Source organism: Crocodylus porosus, unplaced genomic scaffold (assembly GCF_001723895.1).
Source record: "Crocodylus porosus isolate Cpor-Errol unplaced genomic scaffold, CroPor_comp1, whole genome shotgun sequence".
Taxonomy (NCBI): Eukaryota; Metazoa; Chordata; order Crocodylia; family Crocodylidae; genus Crocodylus; species Crocodylus porosus.
The window spans coordinates 52,035,044-52,056,469 of record NW_017728931.1 but is presented as its reverse complement, the minus strand read 5'-3'; the positions used below and the strand labels follow the sequence as shown (position 1 = coordinate 52,056,469).

At 48.0% G+C, this 21,426-nt stretch overlaps 4 protein-coding genes across 8 annotated transcripts in view; 2 read left to right on the top strand and 2 right to left on the bottom strand.

Moving 5' to 3' along the window:
- JOSD1 (Josephin domain containing 1) overlaps positions 1-9,957 on the top strand; it is a 36,413-nt gene extending 26,456 nt beyond the window's left edge. For all 3 annotated transcript variants that reach the window (XM_019544932.1, XM_019544930.1, XM_019544931.1), the window contains exons 2-5: positions 111-880; positions 4,873-5,001; positions 5,156-5,350; positions 6,716-9,957. In XM_019544932.1, the coding sequence (XP_019400477.1) occupies positions 696-880; positions 4,873-5,001; positions 5,156-5,350; positions 6,716-6,815 (609 nt within the window). In that variant the 5' untranslated portion in view covers positions 111-695 and the 3' untranslated portion in view covers positions 6,816-9,957. The remainder of the gene's footprint in view (positions 1-110; positions 881-4,872; positions 5,002-5,155; positions 5,351-6,715) is intronic.
- On the bottom strand, positions 9,403-12,468 carry TOMM22 (translocase of outer mitochondrial membrane 22). Its single transcript, XM_019544933.1, has 4 exons — positions 12,314-12,468; positions 12,099-12,217; positions 11,834-11,951; positions 9,403-10,130 (listed from the first exon to the last, which is right to left on the bottom strand). The coding sequence occupies exons 1-4, from the start codon at positions 12,416-12,418 to the stop codon at positions 10,056-10,058; spliced, it is 417 nt and encodes a 138-aa protein (XP_019400478.1). The 5' UTR covers positions 12,419-12,468; the 3' UTR covers positions 9,403-10,055.
- A 1,492-nt stretch (positions 12,469-13,960) lies between these two features.
- On the bottom strand, positions 13,961-19,755 carry CBY1 (chibby family member 1, beta catenin antagonist). Its single transcript, XM_019544929.1, has 5 exons — positions 19,672-19,755; positions 18,772-18,865; positions 17,371-17,476; positions 17,174-17,289; positions 13,961-14,756 (listed from the first exon to the last, which is right to left on the bottom strand). The coding sequence occupies exons 2-5, from the start codon at positions 18,847-18,849 to the stop codon at positions 14,676-14,678; spliced, it is 381 nt and encodes a 126-aa protein (XP_019400474.1). The 5' UTR covers positions 18,850-18,865; positions 19,672-19,755; the 3' UTR covers positions 13,961-14,675.
- Positions 19,756-19,757: 2 nt separating this feature from the next.
- The window catches only part of FAM227A (family with sequence similarity 227 member A), a 34,538-nt gene continuing 32,869 nt past the window's right edge, over positions 19,758-21,426 (top strand). For 2 of the 3 annotated variants that reach the window (XM_019544927.1, XM_019544925.1), the window contains exon 1: positions 19,758-19,839. The gene's annotated coding sequence lies outside the window, so the exon portion shown is untranslated. Of the gene's footprint in view, positions 19,840-20,101; positions 20,208-21,426 lie in introns of those variants that run through there. The other variant, XM_019544926.1, reaches the window with a different exon arrangement.

Below are 21,426 nucleotides of genomic sequence, written 5' to 3'. Positions count from 1 at the left end.
TGGGGGGAGCCTGGGGTGGTTGGGGTCTAGTGCCCTCCCCACCCCATCCCTCAGCCTTGGGTAGGGTCTTACCTTGGAACTAACAGGGCTTCTCCCCCATCTCTGTGCAGGGCAGTGCAAGGGCACAGCTTCCTCTGCAGCGCCTAGCTGCCTTCTGCCTCTCTGGCATCGATTGCCCCTCTCATCAGGACGCTGACAATGTGATACAGCCCTGAGGCTTCCCTTCTCTTCTGCTGGTGGCATCCGAGACAGCGCATCCAGCTTTGGCCGTGCTGTGTGAGCCAGGGCCCTGCTTCCCGGCCTGCCCCCGATCCTTTCTCAGGGACACCCTGCACTGGCGAAGATGGAAGAAAAGGAGCGGTGTGGCAAACTCCAGCTGCTCTGACACTAAGGAGATTCAAAGCTTTCGATACTTTTTTTGAGGGGGGTGGGGAGGGAAACACCCCCAGAGGGCATTTTATGGGGAGCAGGGGAAGAACGGGGGAAAACATTCCAGATCTCCACGTGATTTTTGCACCCGGCCGTCGGAGACGATTGCTGAATAAACTGAAGCCGAGAGTTGCAGGGGGTGTTGCCAGCTGGAAACTGGATTAGTGTGCACAAGAGAACAGTGGGCTGCTGTTTTGGTTGCAGGGGTAGAAACTTCAAACCTCTTTATTCCTTACTACCTTCCTCCTCAACTGCCCTATGAGAAAATGAGTTGCGTGCCATGGAAAGGTGACAAAACCAAATCAGAATCACCAGAGCCACCCCCGCTGGCCCCACTGCGTATATACCATGAGAAGCAGCGCAGAGAGCTGTGTGCCCTCCATGCCCTCAATAATGTCTTCCAGGACAGCAATGCCTTCACCCGGGAAACACTGCAGGAGATTTTCCAGAGGTAGGGAGCACTGTGCACTGGTAGCATTGCTTCACCTTTGCTCTTTTTTACCCTCCCATTCTTGGTGAGGTAGCAGGGAAGAGAAGGATTTTGTCTGGAATCCAACAGTGCTGAGGACATGGTTGCTTTTCTCTTGAGTCACTAAGACTCCTGTATCAGTGATGCAAAAGTCTTTACCTTCTCTTTCCCCTTTCCACTCCATCCAGCTGTTCTGGCTGCCAATTTGGGATGTGAGGGCTTGATTATGGACATCCCTGTGTGATAGGTCAGCACTATGTCTCTTGCCTCCTACCTGCCTTTCAGTATGTCTACTTGTCTCCCAAATTTTGCCTCTTATCTTTCTCCCATAGAAGGTATTATTCCTATCAAGTTAGTCTAAATAACTTGGGTCATGTGATTGGCCTGGGAGAGGAGAGGAAATAGATATTTTTTTGATGTAATGTGGTCCAAAAACTTCAATAGCTGCAGTTTAGAGTTTGTGTCTTTCCCAGGCTGTTGTCTGATCAAAGGTTTCACCTTCTGTGTTCACCCAGATTTATGAATGAAAATCTTCAAGTACTGCCTCTGTGATTTTTCACACAAAAAGGCTTTGTGTACTCTGGCAAGCTGGACCTCAGTTATAGCTAGATCTGTGTGTCCTGTAACACTGATGGAAATTCTGCAGCAGCTTCAGCTGGTTTTTTGTAAAGGGTTTTTTACTGAATGAAATGAAAATGAATACTCCAGTTAGCTTTTGTTGTGCTGTGAAACCAAAATAGTTTTGTGTTGTTTCCACATTTTCATGGATTTACTTCTGTGAATATTTCTTAAGACCCTTCACTGATGGAGCCAAGGCAACAGATACTAGCCATTGTAGTCATCACAGATGCTTCTCACTTAGGCTGTTACCAGAATTTGACATGGCTATGTCTTTGACAAAAGTGGGAAGCCAGACTGCATGTAAATGTTCTGGAACTTTGTGTTCCCAGGCCAGCTATAATATCTTTCCTGTCATTGATCAAGATTTCTATAGCTCCTAAGTGCTAATGAACAACAGAGTAATAGCGGACAAAAACTCAGTCATAGAAGGATTTCTGTTAAACTGAAGCAAAACAGTCCTTTCTGATTACCAGTCATAAGTAATGATGGCGCAGTCAACCTGCTTGGCTTGGTTTGGGCGAGAGCCTATTGGTAGATTAGTATGAGACTTCTACAAGAGATCCATTGACATTTTTCTGATCTCTTCATCAAGATGGATGAATTTGTCATGCATCCTGATTCAGAATCACTTTGCTCTGAAGCTTTCATAGTGATTGATTTGGACCAAACAAGTACAGAAAATGCATGTCAAAATATTTTTATCACAAATGGATTAGGTTTTGCTGATGGTTAGTGAGTATAAGCTTCTGCCTGTATTAGATCTCTGTGTCCTGGGATTCTTCCCCAGACTTTGTATCTTTCTACAAGAAGTTAGATTGCATATTCTGGGAATGCTTTTGGCTACATCTTCTCCACAGCATCACAGTGGTCTGGCCTCTGTGTGGCAACCTGATTAGTCAGGACTTCAGGGTCTTCAGGACTTCCTTCATTAAAAGCTTTTGCATATCAGTGACATAATACCAGAATGCATCTGCTGTAGAAGTGTTATTGGGAATTCTTTGCATATGTTTACAAAACCCTACTTTCCCAGCTTAGTAGGTAGGCCTTGTACTCAATTGGGAAGGACCGCTCTGCATTCCTTGGGTGATTAGACTTCCTCAGTTCATTTTCCTAGGGTTACTATTCATTGAGGCTAACACAGGTAGGAATATATAGAGGAAATTCTTAAAAAGGAAATGTACAGATCTTTGTTTATGTACATTCATGCTTGCCCTCCCTTTTTTCCTCTGATTTCTGTTGCTCTAGGACTCTAAAGTTATTGGGAAGAGCCAGCATGGTTACAGCCTTACAGCTCTTTATGGAACTTGTCTCTAAATGGCTTGTGCAGCCACAGTGGGTATTGTTTACCTAAAAGACTTTTGTAGTTGAGCAGTGCCAGTGTGAGTGCCCCATACGTGTCAGTATGCAGAGGCAGTATCCCTGAAGAATTAGTTAGTGGTAAGTAACCTTCCAGCACATCTAAGGAAGTTGTGGGCAGCTGTCTATTATGTGGACCTTTTTTGTAACTAGTGTGGGGCCTGTTTCTTCCTCTGAATGGTACCACCTCTTTTGGGACAGTGGGATGCTGGCCAGGCTCAAGTGCAGTTTGACTCTTGCTCAGAAGCACACCAGTGGATACTAACAGCCTCTCCCATTATTGCCCTGTTTCAGATGTCTATTTCCCTTTCTACAGAAAGATAACTATCAGGCTAGATTGTTCCAGTGCACTCTGCTGCACCTGCCTTGACCACCCGGAAATTTTACCACGTGCAAAATGTTGGGCACAACTTCCCCCTTGAAGTTGTGTTCAACAGTTGATGGGACCCAGTTACTTGAAGAGCTGCCTCTCCTCTCCTCTCCTTTTGTCAAGTCTTTCACTTTGTCAGAGCTGGGATGCACTAGGTCAGTGGAGGCCAACCTTTTTGGCAGGGATGCTGCAAAGTAGCCCTGTGACCTCCCTAAGTGCCACTTCAGTCTGCTTCACTTGCTCAATATGCTGTTCTTTATTTATTTATTTTTTTAATCAGCCCTGTGCTTCCTAGCTGATCTGTTCCTCTGCTTCCTTTCTTCTCTATCTGCCACTGCGCACAAGTTCAAAGGAGTTCTGTTTTAAAGACTATTCATAATAGCTCGCTGGGGAGGGGGCAAGCTGAACACCACATACACACGCTATCCATGGCTTAAGTTGGCCACCCCTGCATTAGGTCCATACATTTTCACTAGGCTTCTTTTGCAAGCACAACTTACCTTATGCAGCTGTTCAGCAGCTTTCAAAGTAGTGTGATGGACTTAGGGTATCTCTGTTTCTCAACGCTGTGGGAGAGGTGCAGGCACTCACTGAGTAATCTGGGAGGTAGGTAGAGCGACAATAGTAGCAGTGACCTTTGGTTGCTAGAAGTGTGTCATCAAACTTGACTTTTTTTCTTCAGTTTGGCCTCTACTGGTTTTGCTATTTTGCTCTAATTTCCTCCCAACTCTTTATCTCATGGTCATGCTGCAGTTCAACTTATCCCTCACGGCTTTATCTTCTTCCTTGAATGTCTCTGTTCCTTCTTTCCTGCTAAGTCATCCCTTCCTGCTTTCCCTCCATTGCAAAAAAGGCTGAATATTTCTCAACTATCACTATAACTGCTCTGCTTCTTTGACATATCCTTTTCCTTCACTTATTTGCTTTGTCATCTGAGATTGTAAGCTCTGGTGCAGAGATCTGTGTCTTTGGACACAGCATAGTGCAGTGATTGCACCAGTATATAGCATCAAGGCATGCTTCTGAGCGGATGTTTTAATGACAGTGATCTACCAGACTGCAGACTTAGCTATTATAATAACATGTTTGACTGTTACATACTTTTCTTGAAGCATTTTGGAACTTACTGAAACAATGGTGAGAATTAAATGTAAAACCACTCTTTGCTAAGCAAAACCTGACCTGCATCTACATCACGCTGGATACTGTGATTTCCTCTGTTCTCATGAGTTTAGTGGGGTCAGATCCAGTGTAATACCTTAGCACCTCTGGGAAGTTTCCTATCTCACATGGCTAAATACTGCATTAATAATATTTGAGTCAGGGCTGAACCAATACCCTGTCATTTTTGCTGCCTGAGGGGTAAAAGAATAGTTCCAATCAAAGATGTCTTGCTTGGCCAACTGATTGGAATTTCAAACTGATAAAGAATGAATGGGAGAGTATTGAGGGGTCCTCTTAGATAGGCACCTTTCAGCATTGAACTGAGCTTAAAAATCAAACTGCCTGAGTATGGATACAGCAACTGTAGCCACTCCCACAGGGCTACAGATACTTTTACTGCATGTGGCTGGAATACTGGCATAATGAACACCAGCAACAACAGTCTTTTGCTTTGTGTTTGCAGATTGTCTCCCAACACTATGGTGACACCACACAAGAAGAGCATGCTGGGAAATGGGAACTATGATGTGAACGTCATCATGGCAGCGCTTCAGACCAAAGGCTATGAAGCAGTTTGGTGGGACAAGCGCAGGTACAAGAACTGGGATGAAGTATCTGGGGAAGCATTTCATTTCTGTGGTACAGGAGATGACTGCTTCCTGTTGGGATTTAAAAAAAAAAAAAGGAAGCAGGTGAAGTGACTAAGCAGAATGTGATCACCATCTTTGCTCTCTCTTCTTGTTCAGGGACGTTAATGTCATTGCTCTCTCTAATGTGATGGGCTTTATCATGAATCTGCCCTCCAGCCTCTGCTGGGGTCCCTTGAAACTCCCCCTAAAACGACAGCATTGGATCTGTGTCCGGGAGGTGGGAGGCACCTACTACAACCTCGACTCCAAACTCAAGGTGCCTGAGTGGATTGGAGGTGAAAGTGAGCTCAGGTGGGTACATCTCTATCCTAATTCTCACCCCCAGCCCCTACTACAGGTGGAACATCTGTCATGAAGCATTAGGTGTCCTATGTAACTTAGTTCATGTTTTGCCATCCCTATGGATAAGTGTGAAATCTGATAGCAGTGACTGGAGAAGGGAAGTAAAATTCGTTCTTCCCTTCCTGGACCTTACCTCATGAAATCCATTTCTGTGAGGCTAGGAAAATAGCTTGGGAATGTGAGAGCTTGAGCTTCATAACTGATTACCATAGGAATGAAGGTAGAAGCATGTAGTCTCATACCTGGTGGGACCTGCAGTCAAAACCATCATACAGCATCAAATGGAAAGGGTATGACAGGGTTCCTTTGACACAAGCAAAACTCCTATTGTGCGTGTGCAGCAAAGGTCTTTCTTTTTAGCAGACAGTTTCTACAGTGGTGGGAAGTCTTTCCCAAGTTGCATCTTAGAGTTCCATTTTGTCTTCTGTATCTTTCACGGGCTAGTAAAACTGCTGTTCTTGTCATTCATAGCATTCACAGTCTTCTGCACCTTCTGCCATTCAAAACATTGGTGATTATCTTGATGTCCCAGACAAACAGGTTACAGTTGTGGGCAATGTATATGGAGCTCATAATGCTGCTGAAATATTAGTGAATTGAATGACATCTTTTTAGCTTAAAGCTCCCTGTGTGTAACTTTCAGTGGAAAAGCAATCCTTCATTCTTATGACCCTTGCTTTTGCGGAATGGGTGCTGGTTTTTATCTCAGGACAACACTTTTCATCAATGTGTTTTGGTTCCTGCATGTAACTTTTCTGGGAATAGGTTGGAAGGTACTAGAGAAATGGAAGATTTTTATTTTCATATTATTTGAGGGTCACTCCCTAATTTTCTGCTAAGAGAAATCTTCCAGAAAGAGTGGCTGAAAAACTGTATCAGCTCGCAGTTCATAAGCTGCCAGCAAATTCTGCACCGCTCTGGCATGAGCCCATCCATCCCTGGCATTCTGTTTTTCTCAAGACACCCTAGACCATTGCTCTCTAAAACATAAAGAAACCAAATCTGTTTCAGTTGCACTGTCTCTTGCCAAGTCAAAAAACCACAGTGACTTTGGATGGCAGGTAAGGGTCATTTGTGTAACTATACTAGTGAGTTTAAGATTGTACCTGTACCGTTTTGAAATAGGTGCTAGTGATTGAATTTAATTTGGGAACTTCTAATCTGCAGTTACTGTCAAAAATATAATGGTGAAATTAGTCTCTCCCTATTTTCTTCCTGAGTATCTTATCCCTGCAGAGCCATTGCTACGTAGACAGACTATTTTGAAAGTTTCTCTCCACTTTTGCCCTTACATTTTTCCTTTCCTTCCCACAGGAAATTTTTGAAACACCAGCTGAGAGGAAAGAACTGTGAACTTCTCCTGGTGGTACCAGAGGAGGTGGAAGCACATCAGAGCTGGAGAGCTGACATGTGACTTTGATCTGCCCTCTCCCATTACAGCTCCAGTCCCTTCCCTCACTGCCCTGAGGTCCTGTAATCTGGATAATAGGTGCCCCAGTTCTCCTCTGGAACTTCCTTTTGTTGGGCTTTTCTCTTTCTCTTTTGGTGCAATAGGGCAGTGACATAAGGGGTGGGGGCAGAGTGGAGGGGGTTGGAAGCTAGTTACTTCTTAATAGAGAAGTGAGGAAAGCAAGTTCTGTGCTTTCCAGCTAATTGGTATGTATAATGCTTCATAAAACAGGCTTTGGGGCTGAGGTGTTGTGGACCCCCCACTGTTCTATTTTACCCCCCAGCCCACCTTAAAGACTGCATGTGCTTGGACACTACTCCCTTCAGAACTTACCAAAGCTGCTCTGGCTGGAAGGTGGCTTCGGGGGAGAAGAGGCCAAGCACTCTGCCTCCACTCTACAACAATATCTCCCTCCATAACAGTTTTGTAGATGTTTGGAATTACACATAAGGGTCTCTCAGGAAACTCTCCAACACTAGCAGTGATACAGTGCTCTGGAGAATCCCTTGCTGCTTAGCAGTACTTGTGCCAACTCAGCTACAGAAAGTGGGGGCTATCTTTATGGAAACGTGTTGGTTAGGTAGGGGATTTTTCTCTAATGTCACTTAGGATGTTTCACATGGCCTGGTGATTTGTTTGATGGTGTGAAGCTGGCCGAGTCAGGGAGGGAAGCACTAGCAAGACTAGGCTGGTTTGGAAAATTCAAGCATCTACAGAGAAAAGTCAAGAGTTTTCTAAGAAGTGTACGGGGTTTTCTTTGCTGCAACATGTAATGCTATTTCAGCTGTTCCTGCATGTTCACTTGGTAGTGCAGAAGCTTCTTACAAGGGTGAGGAAGAGGGGAATAAAACTGACGGTGTTTAAAAGGGAGTCATTCCCTTTTATATCCCTCTCAGACTGGCTTGCTAAGGCAAAAAAAGGTGTGACGTAAACCTGCCTATGAATAAACTAAGTAGATCTAAAGACATTGAAAAGGGGCTTTGCAAGTTAAGATCTCTGCTTTTTGTAGTCACAAGGAGCCACTGGGGGAGATGTGTACAGGGTCCATGTGAATGTCCTTTGATGATAATTGAACCAAATTCTTCCTTCAGTGTTGACTGACATTCCCTTCTTGATGAACCACCTTGCTCATCACTCCCTCATGAAGGGAGGAGGAACTAAGACATGGAGATTCCAATGGGAATCTTCTCATTTTTTTCCCTGTCACCTCAGCTAGGTGCTGGGTATAGTTCAATCATCATTCCTTCTACAGCAGAATAAGGAAACAGTGAGTTGAGGCTGGATTTCAAGCTAATTAGCTCTTTGTGGCTGGGATGCTGTTTATCACATTTCCTGATCCATATGCTATCCACTCAGGCAAGAAATATACAATAGTGCTGGAACCAAGGTGTCTGCCACTCCAGGTTGAGAGGCGGCTGGAGTCTTTGAAAAAAGGGCTGTGAGCCACAACCATCTCCTCTTACTTTAAGTGTTTGTTTTCCCTGTACATGCCCTTGAACAGGGTGCTGTAAATGTGAACAAGATACACCCTGGATAAGCCAGTGTGAAGCTGAACTCAAACCACCAAAGCCAGCCCTTTGTAAATTAAAGCAGTAGCCATGAGACAACAGGACAAGAGTGGTGTTTTAACAACCTTTGGACATCCCACAGGCACCATGCTGCAGTCTTCTGAAGACACATGGGCAGTGGCTTCTTCTTACATTCAGCATTTCTATATAAGTGCAACTCCTTGACACATTCCAATGACCAAAACCAGCTGGCAGAATTTTGAAACACTTCATAAGCAGAGCACCAGGCCTGCAGGAATTCTGCTTATGACTTGAAGCCATTTTCCAAGAGGAAGAGGGAAAAATTCTCCACAGCAAAGGAATTTTCTATGCTGACTAAAATCGCACTTTGAAGAGACCCTTTATTGCATGGAAGCCGCAAGCCAATGGATCAGTGCACAATATGCAAAGACGTTTTTAAAAACACTTTGGGGCTACCTCCCTCTTTTTATGTCTAAAGACCACTGTTTTACCCTTAGGGAAATCATGTGATCCAGCTGCTCAGGAAAAGGGAAACTGTATGATCACATCCCTGAGGAACAGGGCCTTGGTGACAGAGAGGGAGGGGAAACAGCCCAATCCCACTGCTTGGTAGTGGGGAAGCCCACTTTCGTTTTCTTGCTTGTTTGGTTTTGTTAGAGCCTTGTCTTGAGTTTGTTTACAAAGATGTATTTTGTTTAACCAAATACTGAAAATGGAAAATTCTCCATGTACATGTCTCATCACTTCTGTGTGTTCAGCTGAATTGTTCTGTATCAAAGTATGTAAAGGAAAAATAAATTTTTTCTCTTTGGTATGAAGTTGTGTTTTTGAAGACAATTACTTGGAACAGAACTGCTCTGTTATCCCTGGACACCATTCAGTCATCTCTGGTACCTCACCTGTCAAAACTTATCTTCATATAGGAACTGTACCAAGACCGCATACATCAAACAGGAGGTTAACTCCAGCAACTAGAGGACACAAAAAGAATTTGCTTCCTGTAAGGGGGATTACAAAAACCACAGTGTTTAGGCTGAATTTTATTTAATATTCAATACAAAAAAAATTATGCGGCTGACTTCTGAAGTGTAGCTTTATGATGCAAAATAGAATCAGCACAGATGCAATCCTCAACTGAGTCTGCTACCCTACTTCTTCCCCAAACTAAAAAACCACAGTGAAAATGTTTGCAAGCAAGACTTACATAACTTTCCCCATAGGGCACAGATGTTTATGCCACCCTTCCTCATCCACTCCGCCACTGAGAAATTCACTCTTGCTTCTTTTTCTCATAGATCTCTCCTAACCTTGCTTTAGCCAGGAGAAAAATACAGGATTTTCTTTTGATTGCAGAAGACACTGGATAAAAGTGGCCAGAGCCTGATTTGTGCCCCAGGGTGGTTTCCCTAGAAGCAAGGAGTCCAGAAGAGGAGCTCCTCTATTAAAGTCTTTGTAAAAGGTCATGCCATACAGATTAGAGGAAAGATTCATGATTTCTGCAGGGGAAGGTATGGACAGATGCATCAAAGAAGGTCCAGAGAGGGGTCTTTACCCCAGTGTGGGGAGGTCAGCGTCCCCCTCCTCCCAAAAAAGTGCCCTGGCTGGACAACTCAACAGTTCAAATGTAATTTCAAGGTTTTCCAATATGATACGGATCCAAGGCAGCTCCTGAAAGTTAAATCTTTCCAGAAAGTGGAGGCAGAGCCCCTGGCATTCCTCCGGACAGTCCTGTGTTAGGCCCTAGGAGTATCTGCAAGAAACAACAGTAAGTTAAGAAGCTATTCATATTAATAAGGCTAAAAAACTCCAGAGGCACACCATTCTATTCTCACAGACAGATGATTAAGAATGAGGCTTACTCCACTGAGTGCTTTAGTCTAGGGGCCAGCAACCTACGTCCTGCCAGCTAGATCCAGCCTGCAAAGCCCAGATACTGGTGGCATTTCAGCAGGGAGATTCTGCTGTCTTTAGTAGTGGCTGGGTTGTGTGTGCATCTGCAGTGATTCAGCACTAGAGAGGAGCAGTAGCAGCCATGGTCATAGTAGAAGCACCAGTCTGCCTTGGACTGAGCTGCATGATTTTGTCCCACAGGTTGGCCAAGTTTGCTGACCGCTGCTCTAGCATTGTCCCATTCTACAGAGGTGGGAGTGCAGTGTGCACACACTTGCACATCATTTTTCAATACCATTTTCTTTGTTGCAGTAGCCAACTCTATTATTTATTCAAATGTGTCAAGCAGAAAGATGCCCCAATACTTTTGAGATCCTTGATTAAGAATATGTCCTGGTGCCTATATCAAATATATCATGCTAATAGTGCAGAACAAACTTTTTTTTGTAATAAAAAGGTTGAGATTTCTGGTTCTTACAGCTACAGAGGGAATCTTCCAACTAAGCCAAGTGTAAACCAATGTCATATCTGCCTGAGTCTGCAGCCAGCCTATAATAGGGTATTACAGTGATTAACTCCTTGCCCCTAGTAATCCTACTGAAGCAGCTGGTACAAAACCCACTAACAGCATGCCAGTGTCAGCATTAATTGACTGCACTAGCAAAGGAAACAAGGTGGGAGATGCACCAGAGAAGAAAATGCAGGAAAAACTAAGTTTAGTTACTACAAAGTGGTTGTGCTTTCCTTTTAATCTATGACAATTTTCCTATTGATGTCACTAGGATTTCAGGTACTGATTGAAAAATCAAGTCATCCTGAATTTATCTCCTGGCCTACAGACCATAATCAAATACAAAACCAGGCCAGTTTACTTCTTCATAACATGTCTGGCATTCTTAGTATAATGGCAATGGGGTACAGAGAATCCCAGGCACTGAATGAATGCACGAGATTCATGCTTCTTCCCAAGTCCCATTGGCATCTGCTACCTGCCAAGTTATTTTCTCCCATGGTCACACTGGTAGGAACTGTGGGTGTTTTTGCCCTCCTCTGTAGTCGGGGGGGGGGGGTGTAGACCTCCCCCAGAATCTTTTGAGCCTATATTGACATTTTATAGATGCAGACCATTGGCTGCTGTGGTTCTTCTGCTTCATGTGTGGCAGGTGAGGTTGTCATGTCTGTGCTGTGTCAAAGAACCATAGAAAATGAGAGCTGGAAGGGACCTCAGGAGGACATCTAGTTCAAGCCCTTGCTCAAAGCACAACCAGCCCCAGGTCTCTCATCCCAGCCAAGATTTCATCTATCTAGGTCTTAAAAAGCTTGTTGTTACAGTGCTCTGCTCCCCTGAGAAAGTTTTTCCTAATATCTACCCTAAATGTCTTACCTGCAACTTGACCTGACAGTCTTAGCATATAGATTCTGGGTGGGGATGATCCTGCCTTGGTCAGGGGGCTGAACTAGATATGACCTCTGCAGGCCCCTTCCCATCCAGTTCCTTTAGGATTGCTCTATAAAGAGAACAGGAACATGCCCCAGGGTGGGAGGCTCCTCTGTGTGCCTCACCTGTCGTTGCTGCAGCTGCTGCTGCTGTTCCATTTGCAGTTTCTCAGTCTCAAATACAACGGGGAGTACCAGGATCATGAAGGATGTGGTGCCAATCCATAGCGCCGCCCGAGAGAATCTGCAGGACACGGGCATGCACAGACACACACAACAGTAACAATCACTGGTTCGCTTCTCTCCTGCCCCGGCAGTGAGAAGGAGGGAGTTCAGGACTGGGGGACGAGGGGACAGGAGAGCCCCGCCCTGCCACCGGCCGGCCCCTCACCTGTACATCTTCTCGGCCACAGAGAGGGAGAGCTGGAAGGTGGCGCCGGCCGCGGCGCGCACGCGGTCCGGGAACATCTCGGTCAGGCCCCACAGGCGCTCGCTCAGCGTCTCGTCCAGCTGCGGGTGGCGGTAGCAGCTCAGTCCCGCCCGAGCAGCCCCTTCGCCCTCCGCCTCCCCTCCCCCCGCAGCACGTGGCGGCCCCGGCCCCCGCACCTCGTCGTCGTCGTCGTCGTCCAACTCCTCTTCCAGCTCTCCAGCCTTGCCCGCGCTGCCCTTGGGTAGCAGGTCCTCGGGGCTCAGGGATACAGCGGCCGCCATGACGGAAAGACCGGGGGCCGAGGACAGAGCAGGGAAAGGCCAGCGCCGGAAGCGGAAGGGCAGGCGAGGTGCGGCGAGCGGGAGAGCGGCACCGGAAGGAGGGGGTGGGCTCCCCGCGTGAGCGCCCCCGGCGGCCTGGAGGAGGCTGCTGCCCGACGACCCCGGGCTTGTGACCTCTACTCCGGGCTCTGCTGCCCCATCCTGTGTATATCTACACACGCATACACATTTACACGCACATGTACATATACACGCATATATTCACGTGCATACACACATTTACATAGCCTCATCACTTCTGTGTGTTCAGCTGAATTGTTCTATAATAAAGTATGCCAAGGCAAAAAATCTTTTTCCCTTTGGCATGAAGTTGTAGCATTTTTGCAGGAAACTGCTTCAAACAGAACCACTGAATCATTCCTGGACACCACTCAGTTATATTAGGTGTCAGAGCTGTCCAAACCATCTCACTAGAGGAACTGTGCTGAGACAGCACACACGAAACAGGACACTGGAGAGCACAATATACCACCCCCTCACCAAACCCCAAACAGGAGGCTGACACCAGTAACTAGAAGACGACATCCGTGGGTGCATATGGGTAAAAGCTTCCCCTACAGATACACAAACAAGAGGACAATCTAGCTAGCATAGCAGAAGTAGGCTAGATATCAGGAAGCGCTACTTCACGGTCAGGGCGGCTAGGATCTGGAACCAACTTCCAAGAGAAGTGGTGCTATCACCTACTCTGGGAGGTTTTTAAGAGGAGGTTGGATGAACATCTTGCTGGGGTTGTTTGACCCCAGTATTATTTCCTGCCATGGCAGGGGGTCGGACTAGATGATCTACTCAGGTCCCTTCCGACCCTAGAAACTATGAAACTATAAGTAGGCAAGGCTGGCAGCCAGTGGGGGCATGGGCAAGCAGTGTGTGTGTTGTGCCCTCCAGTTCCTGGAGTTAACTCCACGTTTGGGGTAGGGGTGTGTGTGTGTGCATGTGTAGCACCAATGCAGGAGAAAAAAACTAGCTCTTTCCCCACCTGCTTATCTCCTGTGCTGCAGCCGGTGGCCAGAGCTGCAGCCTAGTCCAGGAAGCGCAGAGCACTTCTCAGTGATACGGAGGTAAATGCTGTTGTGGGGGGTAGCACACTGTAATGAGACTCAGGACAGAGTTTATGTTTGGTTTAGCTAGGAATGATCCTGCCTCTGGCGAGCAGTTGGACTAGATGAACTCTGGAAGTCCTTCCCGTCCCCACTTCTGGTTGATACTCTGTGTTCCCCCAACTCTGCCCCTCAGCCTGTATCACTGCACTGAATCACTTCAAGTCTCTGTGACCACTTCCCTCTCCCACATTTGGTCCATCCCGCATACTCAAATCCTCAGTGCTTCAGAGATGATTCTGATTTCTCACTGCACATTTGCTCAGGATCCAGCACAAGGGGAACCTAACCTAAGCAGAGACTTTCATGTGCCACCATAATATTTAATGTACTTCTGCAGTAAGATTCCTGCCTCCACAAGAATGGAACAGAAACAGCAGCATGATTTGGTTTAGTTTGACTTTATAAAAACATACAAAACACTCATGAGAACAAACAAGGCCAGGAGCCTGCCTACCAACAGCAGAAGGCAGAGCTAATGTCTTTAGAAAAATAATAAATATCTGAAATGAAAAGATAGCTTTAAAAATGCTCCCCTACTTCCTGATTTTCAGAACTGAAGTCAGGGGTGGAATCAACAAGGAGGTCATGAGACTGAAGGTAACAGTAAGGGGGCTCGAACAGAAGTTGTAGACCATGCTTGGCATGTATATGAAGAGATTTTCCTTACCATTCACTCACATACACCAAAGAAATTTTGTTTTTTCAGGCAAACCAGAGCATTGCTAATTGCCTCTACTGCCTGCACTGTGCCACAAGTGAAAGGTCTTTGTACTGAGTAAAGTGGTTTGGGCAAAACTGGTTTTTGCTCATAACAGAACATGCACCAAGGCAGCTTATCAAGAGCACTGAGACAGCAGTTATACAGAAGCTCTATGGGGAAGCAGAGTAGATGACTTCTGACAGTCTTGGAGGCCCCACTAACATTTCAAGCCTTGGAATTTGTTTGCCCATCCTGTGGAATGACACACTGCTCTGTGACGCTAAGACAGTGAAGTCAGACCAACCATGCTTGGATCTAGCTCTGCGAGCCCTAGAGACTTCAAACCAGATTTCCTTGCTCTCCCATCCCCTAACGCCCGTCTCCCTTACTGTGTTCACTTCCTCCTCCTGCTGTGATTCTTCAGTTCCTCCAGCTCCTTCTCCATCAGATGGGATTCTGCTGTGGTCTCAGAGAGCTACAACCAAGCAAAAAGTGTAAGAATGGTCCCTGCTTTCCCAAGGTGTTGCATCTTTGCATAGCTAGCATTAGAGCAAGGAAAGTACCATCTGACTTAGGGCTGTCCAACTCATTTGGCTCTGTAAGCCACATCCAGCCCACAGACCATGTATTTGATGCCCTTAAACTGACTCTTATGTATGGAGTGCCTTTCACCAAGCAGGGTAACAAAGGACTCTACAGTCAGTGCAAGTAGAGATCTATCACCTACCCACTGCAGAAATGTTGCCAACACTTTTGGGGTGAAACAGCAGCCATGTCTGCAACATGCTATGCAAGACTCTAGAACAGAAGTGGGTAAAATGGCAGATCTGGCTGGCAGTCAGACTCCATTTCCCAGCAGCCCTTGCCTGCATCACTGTAGCCAGTTTCCATGGAGACCCCAGCAGCAGTGGGGCTGTGACAGTGCGGGGCCGGGTTTCCATGGAGACCAGTCCCAGCAGTGCTGACAGGGCATGTGGCTAGGCAGGGAGCTGTTCCGGGGCTGGGATCTTGTGGCAGTGACAGTGTGATCCGGTACTGGGGCAGAGCCACAATCCTCTGCCTGCATGCCCCTGCTTGGAGCAGCTCCCTGCCCAGCCATGCGCCCTGCCAGCACTGCTATGGCTGGTCGCCATGGAAACCCTGGTGCTGTCATGGCTCACTGCTGCTGGGGTCTCCCACAGGCTGGACTTTTCCTGCCCCTGCTCTAGAAGTAGCAAGGAACTTTTCCAATGGGTACTTTGAATTCCATAACACACACTGTCCAAAGACCTCAGAGACATTAACAAATAAGCTGTTACCTATATAAGGAGAAATAGCATTCCCATTTTACCGACAGAGAAACTGAAACACAGGTGGTTGGTTCACCAAGTTGTCCAGGTGACTCAGAAAGCTTATTCAGGGAAGCTGTGAACCCTGGGTTTAGCTGTATTTCAGTTTGTAAAGAGCTTTTGCCTCCATTCTTATGAAGATCAAACACAAGAGGAGTGTAGTTACATTAGCTACCATGAAGGCCTCAAGGAGCCTATGATTTCTGGTGACCACAACTGGCCAGTGCTTTGGTTTCACTGATGGTACAGAGACCAGTTGCGGAAAAATCAAATCTCAGAAAAGCAGAAATACATTAACAGGAGGGTAAATACTCTGGGTTGTATACAGACATTCAATTTCTACCAGGAGAACTGCCTTCCTCTCAGCAGAAACCAAAAGTGTACAAACATTCACACTTTGTCTCCCATGGCAGGAGAAAAATAAGTTAACTCTAACCAGAAGGAAATTGGTCCTAAGAGAGTTTGTCCCAGATGAATTAATGTCTGTACACTTGCTTTTTTCCCAGCTTAACTCCTCCTGGGGAACAGGAGGATTAGAGCCAATGGAAAGGCTCCTATGCCTTCCCTGAGACTGGGGTCACCTCAATCTGGAGAAGGTGCAGCAGGCAGCTGCTCCAGCCCTTCCCATGGACCAGCAGCCACTAGCTGCTCCCTGTCAGGTTTTCACACTCTGGGGACTCCAATGTGAAAAGTGAGCTAGGTGCTTTGTTCTGGGCTGGGAGCTTTGCTCCGTGGCTTCCCTCCCCTCCAGACCAGACAGGAGAAAGGAGCAGCAGCTACTACTTCCCCCTTCTTCTCCAAGCTGGGCAGTCCCATGTCCGAGGAATGGTTTTGGGTACTTTGCTACACTTCTCCTCTCCACTTCTAGACTAGTCCAGGAGAGGAAGGGAACACAGATGCAGACCCAAGTAGTCACTACTGTTCCCTGCCTTGTCCCCAAACTCAGCATTGCCTGACCTGAGGATGGGGTTGGATGCTTTGGCTCAGTGCTCTCTCTGCTGTACTCCTAGAGACAAAGTCAACAATGAAGGAGATTGTTTTCTGTCTGCTTCCCAGACTGCAGTTTGGGGCAGGTGCAGGTAGTCTTCCCTGCTGCTCCACTCAAGCAAGGTATGTGGGGTAGGGGGGGGAAGCAGGGAGGCACAATCTGGATGTCTGTACACTTCCTCTCCCATAAAGATTTCTACCTGTGGACATTTTCAGAAATTTCCACCAGCAGAAATGAATACCTGTTTGTAGGCTCTGTCTTCCTACATCATCCAGGTGCTTGGGTGGGGAGGGGGCAGCGGGGGGTGAGGAGCAGCTCCTTTCCATTACGGTGTTCACAATTTTTCAGCTCTTCTGTTGAAAGGACCTTCTCTCTGGGAGAGTCAGTGTTCATGCTCATGATCACTCTAGTGCTTAGTTTCTCTCATACCAGGGTAGAGAAGAAAGGCTTACTCTCAAAGGGAGCAGGGTACACAGGCTGGTGCCTGCCTTTTCTCCCAGAGCTCTTCACTTTGTTTCAAAAGCATTTCTGATTGCTACAGGGAGATGAATGTCAGTAAGCCCTCCCCATCCTCACCATGTCCAATAGGATGTCCACCTTCAGTCGCAGGAGATTGTTCTCTTCTTCCAGCTGCTGGTTCCGTTTGCGCAGGCGCTGTGTTTCTCTGTGATCTCCGCTGCTGCCTCCCGATTCTAGGAGAGAGGGCCAACATTGTGGTCATGAAGTTACTCCTGGACCACTTCAAAACTATAGCAGCAGGAGCTTCTCCCCACCTGCTATCCACTGGCCATTTTCAAACTTCAGGCTCTGCCCAGCCAGGTTCATGGTGGGAATGCCATAGTCCAAGCCCAGCTCTATCTCACGAGTCGATCGGTCCAGCTGTGAAAGAAAAGACAACTTTGGCTTGAAGGATTTCCCATTTTTCGTCTCCCTCACTCCCCTTGCAGCCTTAGTTTTCTTAAAGTGACAGGTTTTATTGTGGAGGGTGCCAGACTAATAATTCCGAAGTCTGAAATCTCAATTTTTACCACCACCTAAACTGCTGCAGCCCCAGTTTCTCCCTTTGTCCTAGTCTACACTAACATTTTGGTAGCAGAACATCAGTTCTTGCAGGCAAAACTTGGTGCAAGTTCACCCCCAAAGCTCCCCTGTGGTGGCAGAACTGTCCTCTCTGCTGGCAGAGTTAAGTCACACCTGCTGAATTAAGTAAAGCTTTCTCACCATCCAGCAGGTAGCCAAGTGAGTGCACATGATCTTGGACCTTAAGACAATTACTGCAATCCATTCAACACTGCTGGAAGTGCACAGGTCTTCACATGCTCTGGCAATGTGGTGGCTGCTGTCAGCTGCCAGACTTTCTGGCAGCAGAGGCAGATGTGTAGATAAGCTCTCTCTCACACAGACACACTTCAGTCCTGAAAAGGCCACCTCTAGGTACAGAAAAGGAGTTCATTGTCCATGAGCCATTCTGTCTCTGCTGCCAGTGTTAATGAAAGCACCTGTCCCAATGGGGTCTAGATTAAGAGCATGTTAGAAATTTCAAGTACCATGACTCTGGAAAACAAATGAGGTGAGGCATAATACCACTTATTTGACCTGAGACATAACATTTGACTTTCAGTGTCCAGTTGCCGGTAAGTATAGATGCCCGAACCATAACAGGAGAGAAACAATAAAGGTGCCACCCTGTCCCACCTTTCACCTAACTTCAGGCTTACATGGCTAACTACCTCTCTATATAGGGAAGACATAAGGTGGTGGTTCTCAACCTTTTTAGACTTGAGCCTCCCATCAGAAAATGCCAGCTCTGAGCTTTCAACTGTTTCTTGACTACAGAAAAATAATAAGAGCATTTTTTTCCATTGCAGGGAACTCAGAGAGCCCACACCAGATCAGAATGAGCTTTGACCCTGTAGATTCCTACTTGAAATCTCTGGGTTTATCTTGTGATCCAGGTGTAGGTGTTTGCACACCCAACAGTGCTCATACTGAACAATGCAACACTTAAAAGATCTCCCAGCACCCTGGATGAGAATTAGTGGTGTAAGAGAAGAGGCGAGGGGTCTAACGCTTCTTCCACAATGATGACATTAACTTGACTCAGGCGAGTCAGCCTCTTGGTACCAACCAGCCAGGAGGCAACAGGAAAGACAGCCTGGAGCCTCAGCACTCACCGAGTGCAGGTTGGAAAGTGAGGCTGATTTCCGGGGGGGCGTCTTCTTCGGACTGAAAGTATTCCCAAAGAGGGGCATGGTGGCCACCTGTTCCCTGGACAGGGAGGGAAGAGAAGTCACAGTGAGCTCCCCACTCTGAGCACAGTCCCCCTGCCCCCTCCCCCAGGCCCTTAGCACAGCCCCCCACTTGGAGCACTGAGCCACCACTTGCCCCTAGCACAGTTCCTATCCCTGCACAGCCCCCTGCCCCACTCCCTGCAGAGAAGGCAGGGGGTGGGGGCTGGGCTGGGAGTGTGGGGAGGAGACTACACTAGGGGTGGCTTGGATTTTCCTGAGAGTGAGTGCGGGCAGACAGAGGCCAGGGCTCATTAGCGGTGGCCAGGTGGAGGGCAGGGCAGGGTGACACCTCAGACAGGCTGGCTGGGAGGTGTGGACCGTGGTAGGCAGCAGCCTGCTGTCCCGGGAGGGGCCCTGAGGCAGCACCTGCCCCTTCCCACAGCGCGAAGTCGAGATCAGGGGCTTTCAACCAGAGCCCTGCCCGCGCTCCCCTGCCTCTGGGCTCCCACACGCCCCAGGCAGGCAGCGGCGCCCCCTCCTGAGCCCAGTGGCTTCCTCTAGTCCAGCTCTGTCAGCCTCAGCCCCCGTGCAGGTGGTACACCCCAAAGCAGGCAGCTTCGCGCAATGGTACCGCCCGACCCAGCAGCAATACCCAGCTGAGAAGCACTGTGGGTGCGGGGCCTGGCGGCGCAATATGCCCTCCAGCTGACAGGGGAGTTGGGGGGTGCAGAGCCACCCGCGGCTCGTGGTAGGAGCGGGGCTCGGGCGCTATAGGCACTGGCCCTTTAAATCGAGAACGAGGCTGATATGTTCGGGATTCCCCCGGGTCCTGCCAGGCCTCACCAGTGCCCAACGCTGCAACCGTCCTCCACGCCAGCGCAGATCTGCGCAGGCGGAGTTACTTCGATTCCTTGAAACGCCAAGGAAGACAGCAGCTAGGGAGCAGACTGTACCATCTCGAGGGAGTCGGCTAGGATCCTACCACTGTGCAGGGGGAGTGCTGGAAACGGGGGAGGTCAAAGTAATTTTATATTCAAACAGACATTCAAATCTGCTTTCGCCCAACGGGGCTCCTGTCGAATGGGGCGGCTCGTGTGTATCACGATAGGCATCGCTATCAGATGCGATTCCCTCCCCCCACGTTCCAGCTTAGTAGCAACTGGAACGGCTGAGAAAGGGACAGTTTTTAAGAGATCCGGGGGGGTGGGATATGCTTAGCATGTTGGTCAGCTCCGTCCTCGTTCTAATGATTTACCATTTGGTTAATCCCCTCCCCCGTCTAATGAGAGCGGCCACTCTTGCCCCAACCCGAACAGTGTGGCGAATGGTTCGCTCCGCTCGGTTGCCATGGGCACAGAGAGACGCCACGCGACGGGCAGGTATGGAGCCTGTCTGCAGACTCGCCACCGGAGAGTGGGTAGGGGCGGGGGTGCGCGCGCAGCTTGGGTCTCGTCCCCGTGGGGGTCTCTCGCGTGGGTAGCGGAGGTGTCATGCGAGCTCCGTGAGCATCACGTCATGGGCACACGCGACGCGGGAGGGAGCGCTGCTGAGTCGTTCCCAGAGCCCCGAGAGACGTGACCTTTATTGCCTGGGGGCTGCGCTGGCCCACGCAATAAAATGGCAAATGAGCCATAGAGGAAGTTGACTGTGGAACTTCTCCAGGGCTGGCTGGTGTCAGGCCCTGGGTTTGAAGGTGTGGTCTGCACCCACTCCCCTGCCTAGGTATGTTGGCCCCTGCAGCATCAAGGGACCGGCTTCCTGATGTGAGGGGTCTTTAAACCACATGGGTACATTAACACCTTAAGGCACCCATGTGGGATCTACATCCTCGGAGGGTTTTAAGACTCAGGTAGGCAAAGCCTTGGCTAGGATGATCCAGTTGGGGATGGTCCTGCTTTGAGCAGGGGGTTGGACTACACCAGCATTTCTGAACCCCTAGGTCACAAGAATATATGAAAGGGTCAGAAACAAACTTTAAGAATGGATCAGCAAAATGGATTCTCCTTTAAAGGAGAAAAATGTGGGAAACTGTGGCTTTTCCCTTTTCCCCTACCCCCCACACTGAGGGGCTTGTTAACCAATAGCTCAAAATAGATGGGTATAGATGGCTATACCTTGTACAGGAAAGATCAAGTAGATAAAAGGGGGGGGGGTGTAGCTCTCTACGTCAAGGAAAGCTACGCATCCCTGCAAGCCAATGTTGGCATCCAGGGTAGGCAACTGGAGACCCTCTGGGTTAAACTCCATGGGGAACACGGGACAGGGGACACAACAGTGGGAGTCTACTACAGACCTCCCACCCAAAATCAAGAGCTTGACCAGGAGTTCGCCGGGGAACTGGCTGAGGCTGCACACTCCAGGGCCATGATTGTCATGGGTAACTTCAATTACCCGGACATCCCGTGGGAGGATCATTCAGCTAAATCCGAGCAGTCGGAAAGCTTCCTATCGTGTGTGGATGACCTCTATCTGACTCAAGAAGTCTATGGGCCAACAAGAGGTAAAGCACTGCTCAACCTGGTACTGGTTACTGGGGATGACCTAATCAGTGACCTAGTGATCGATGGAAAGCTGGGTGACAGCGACCATGAGCTGATC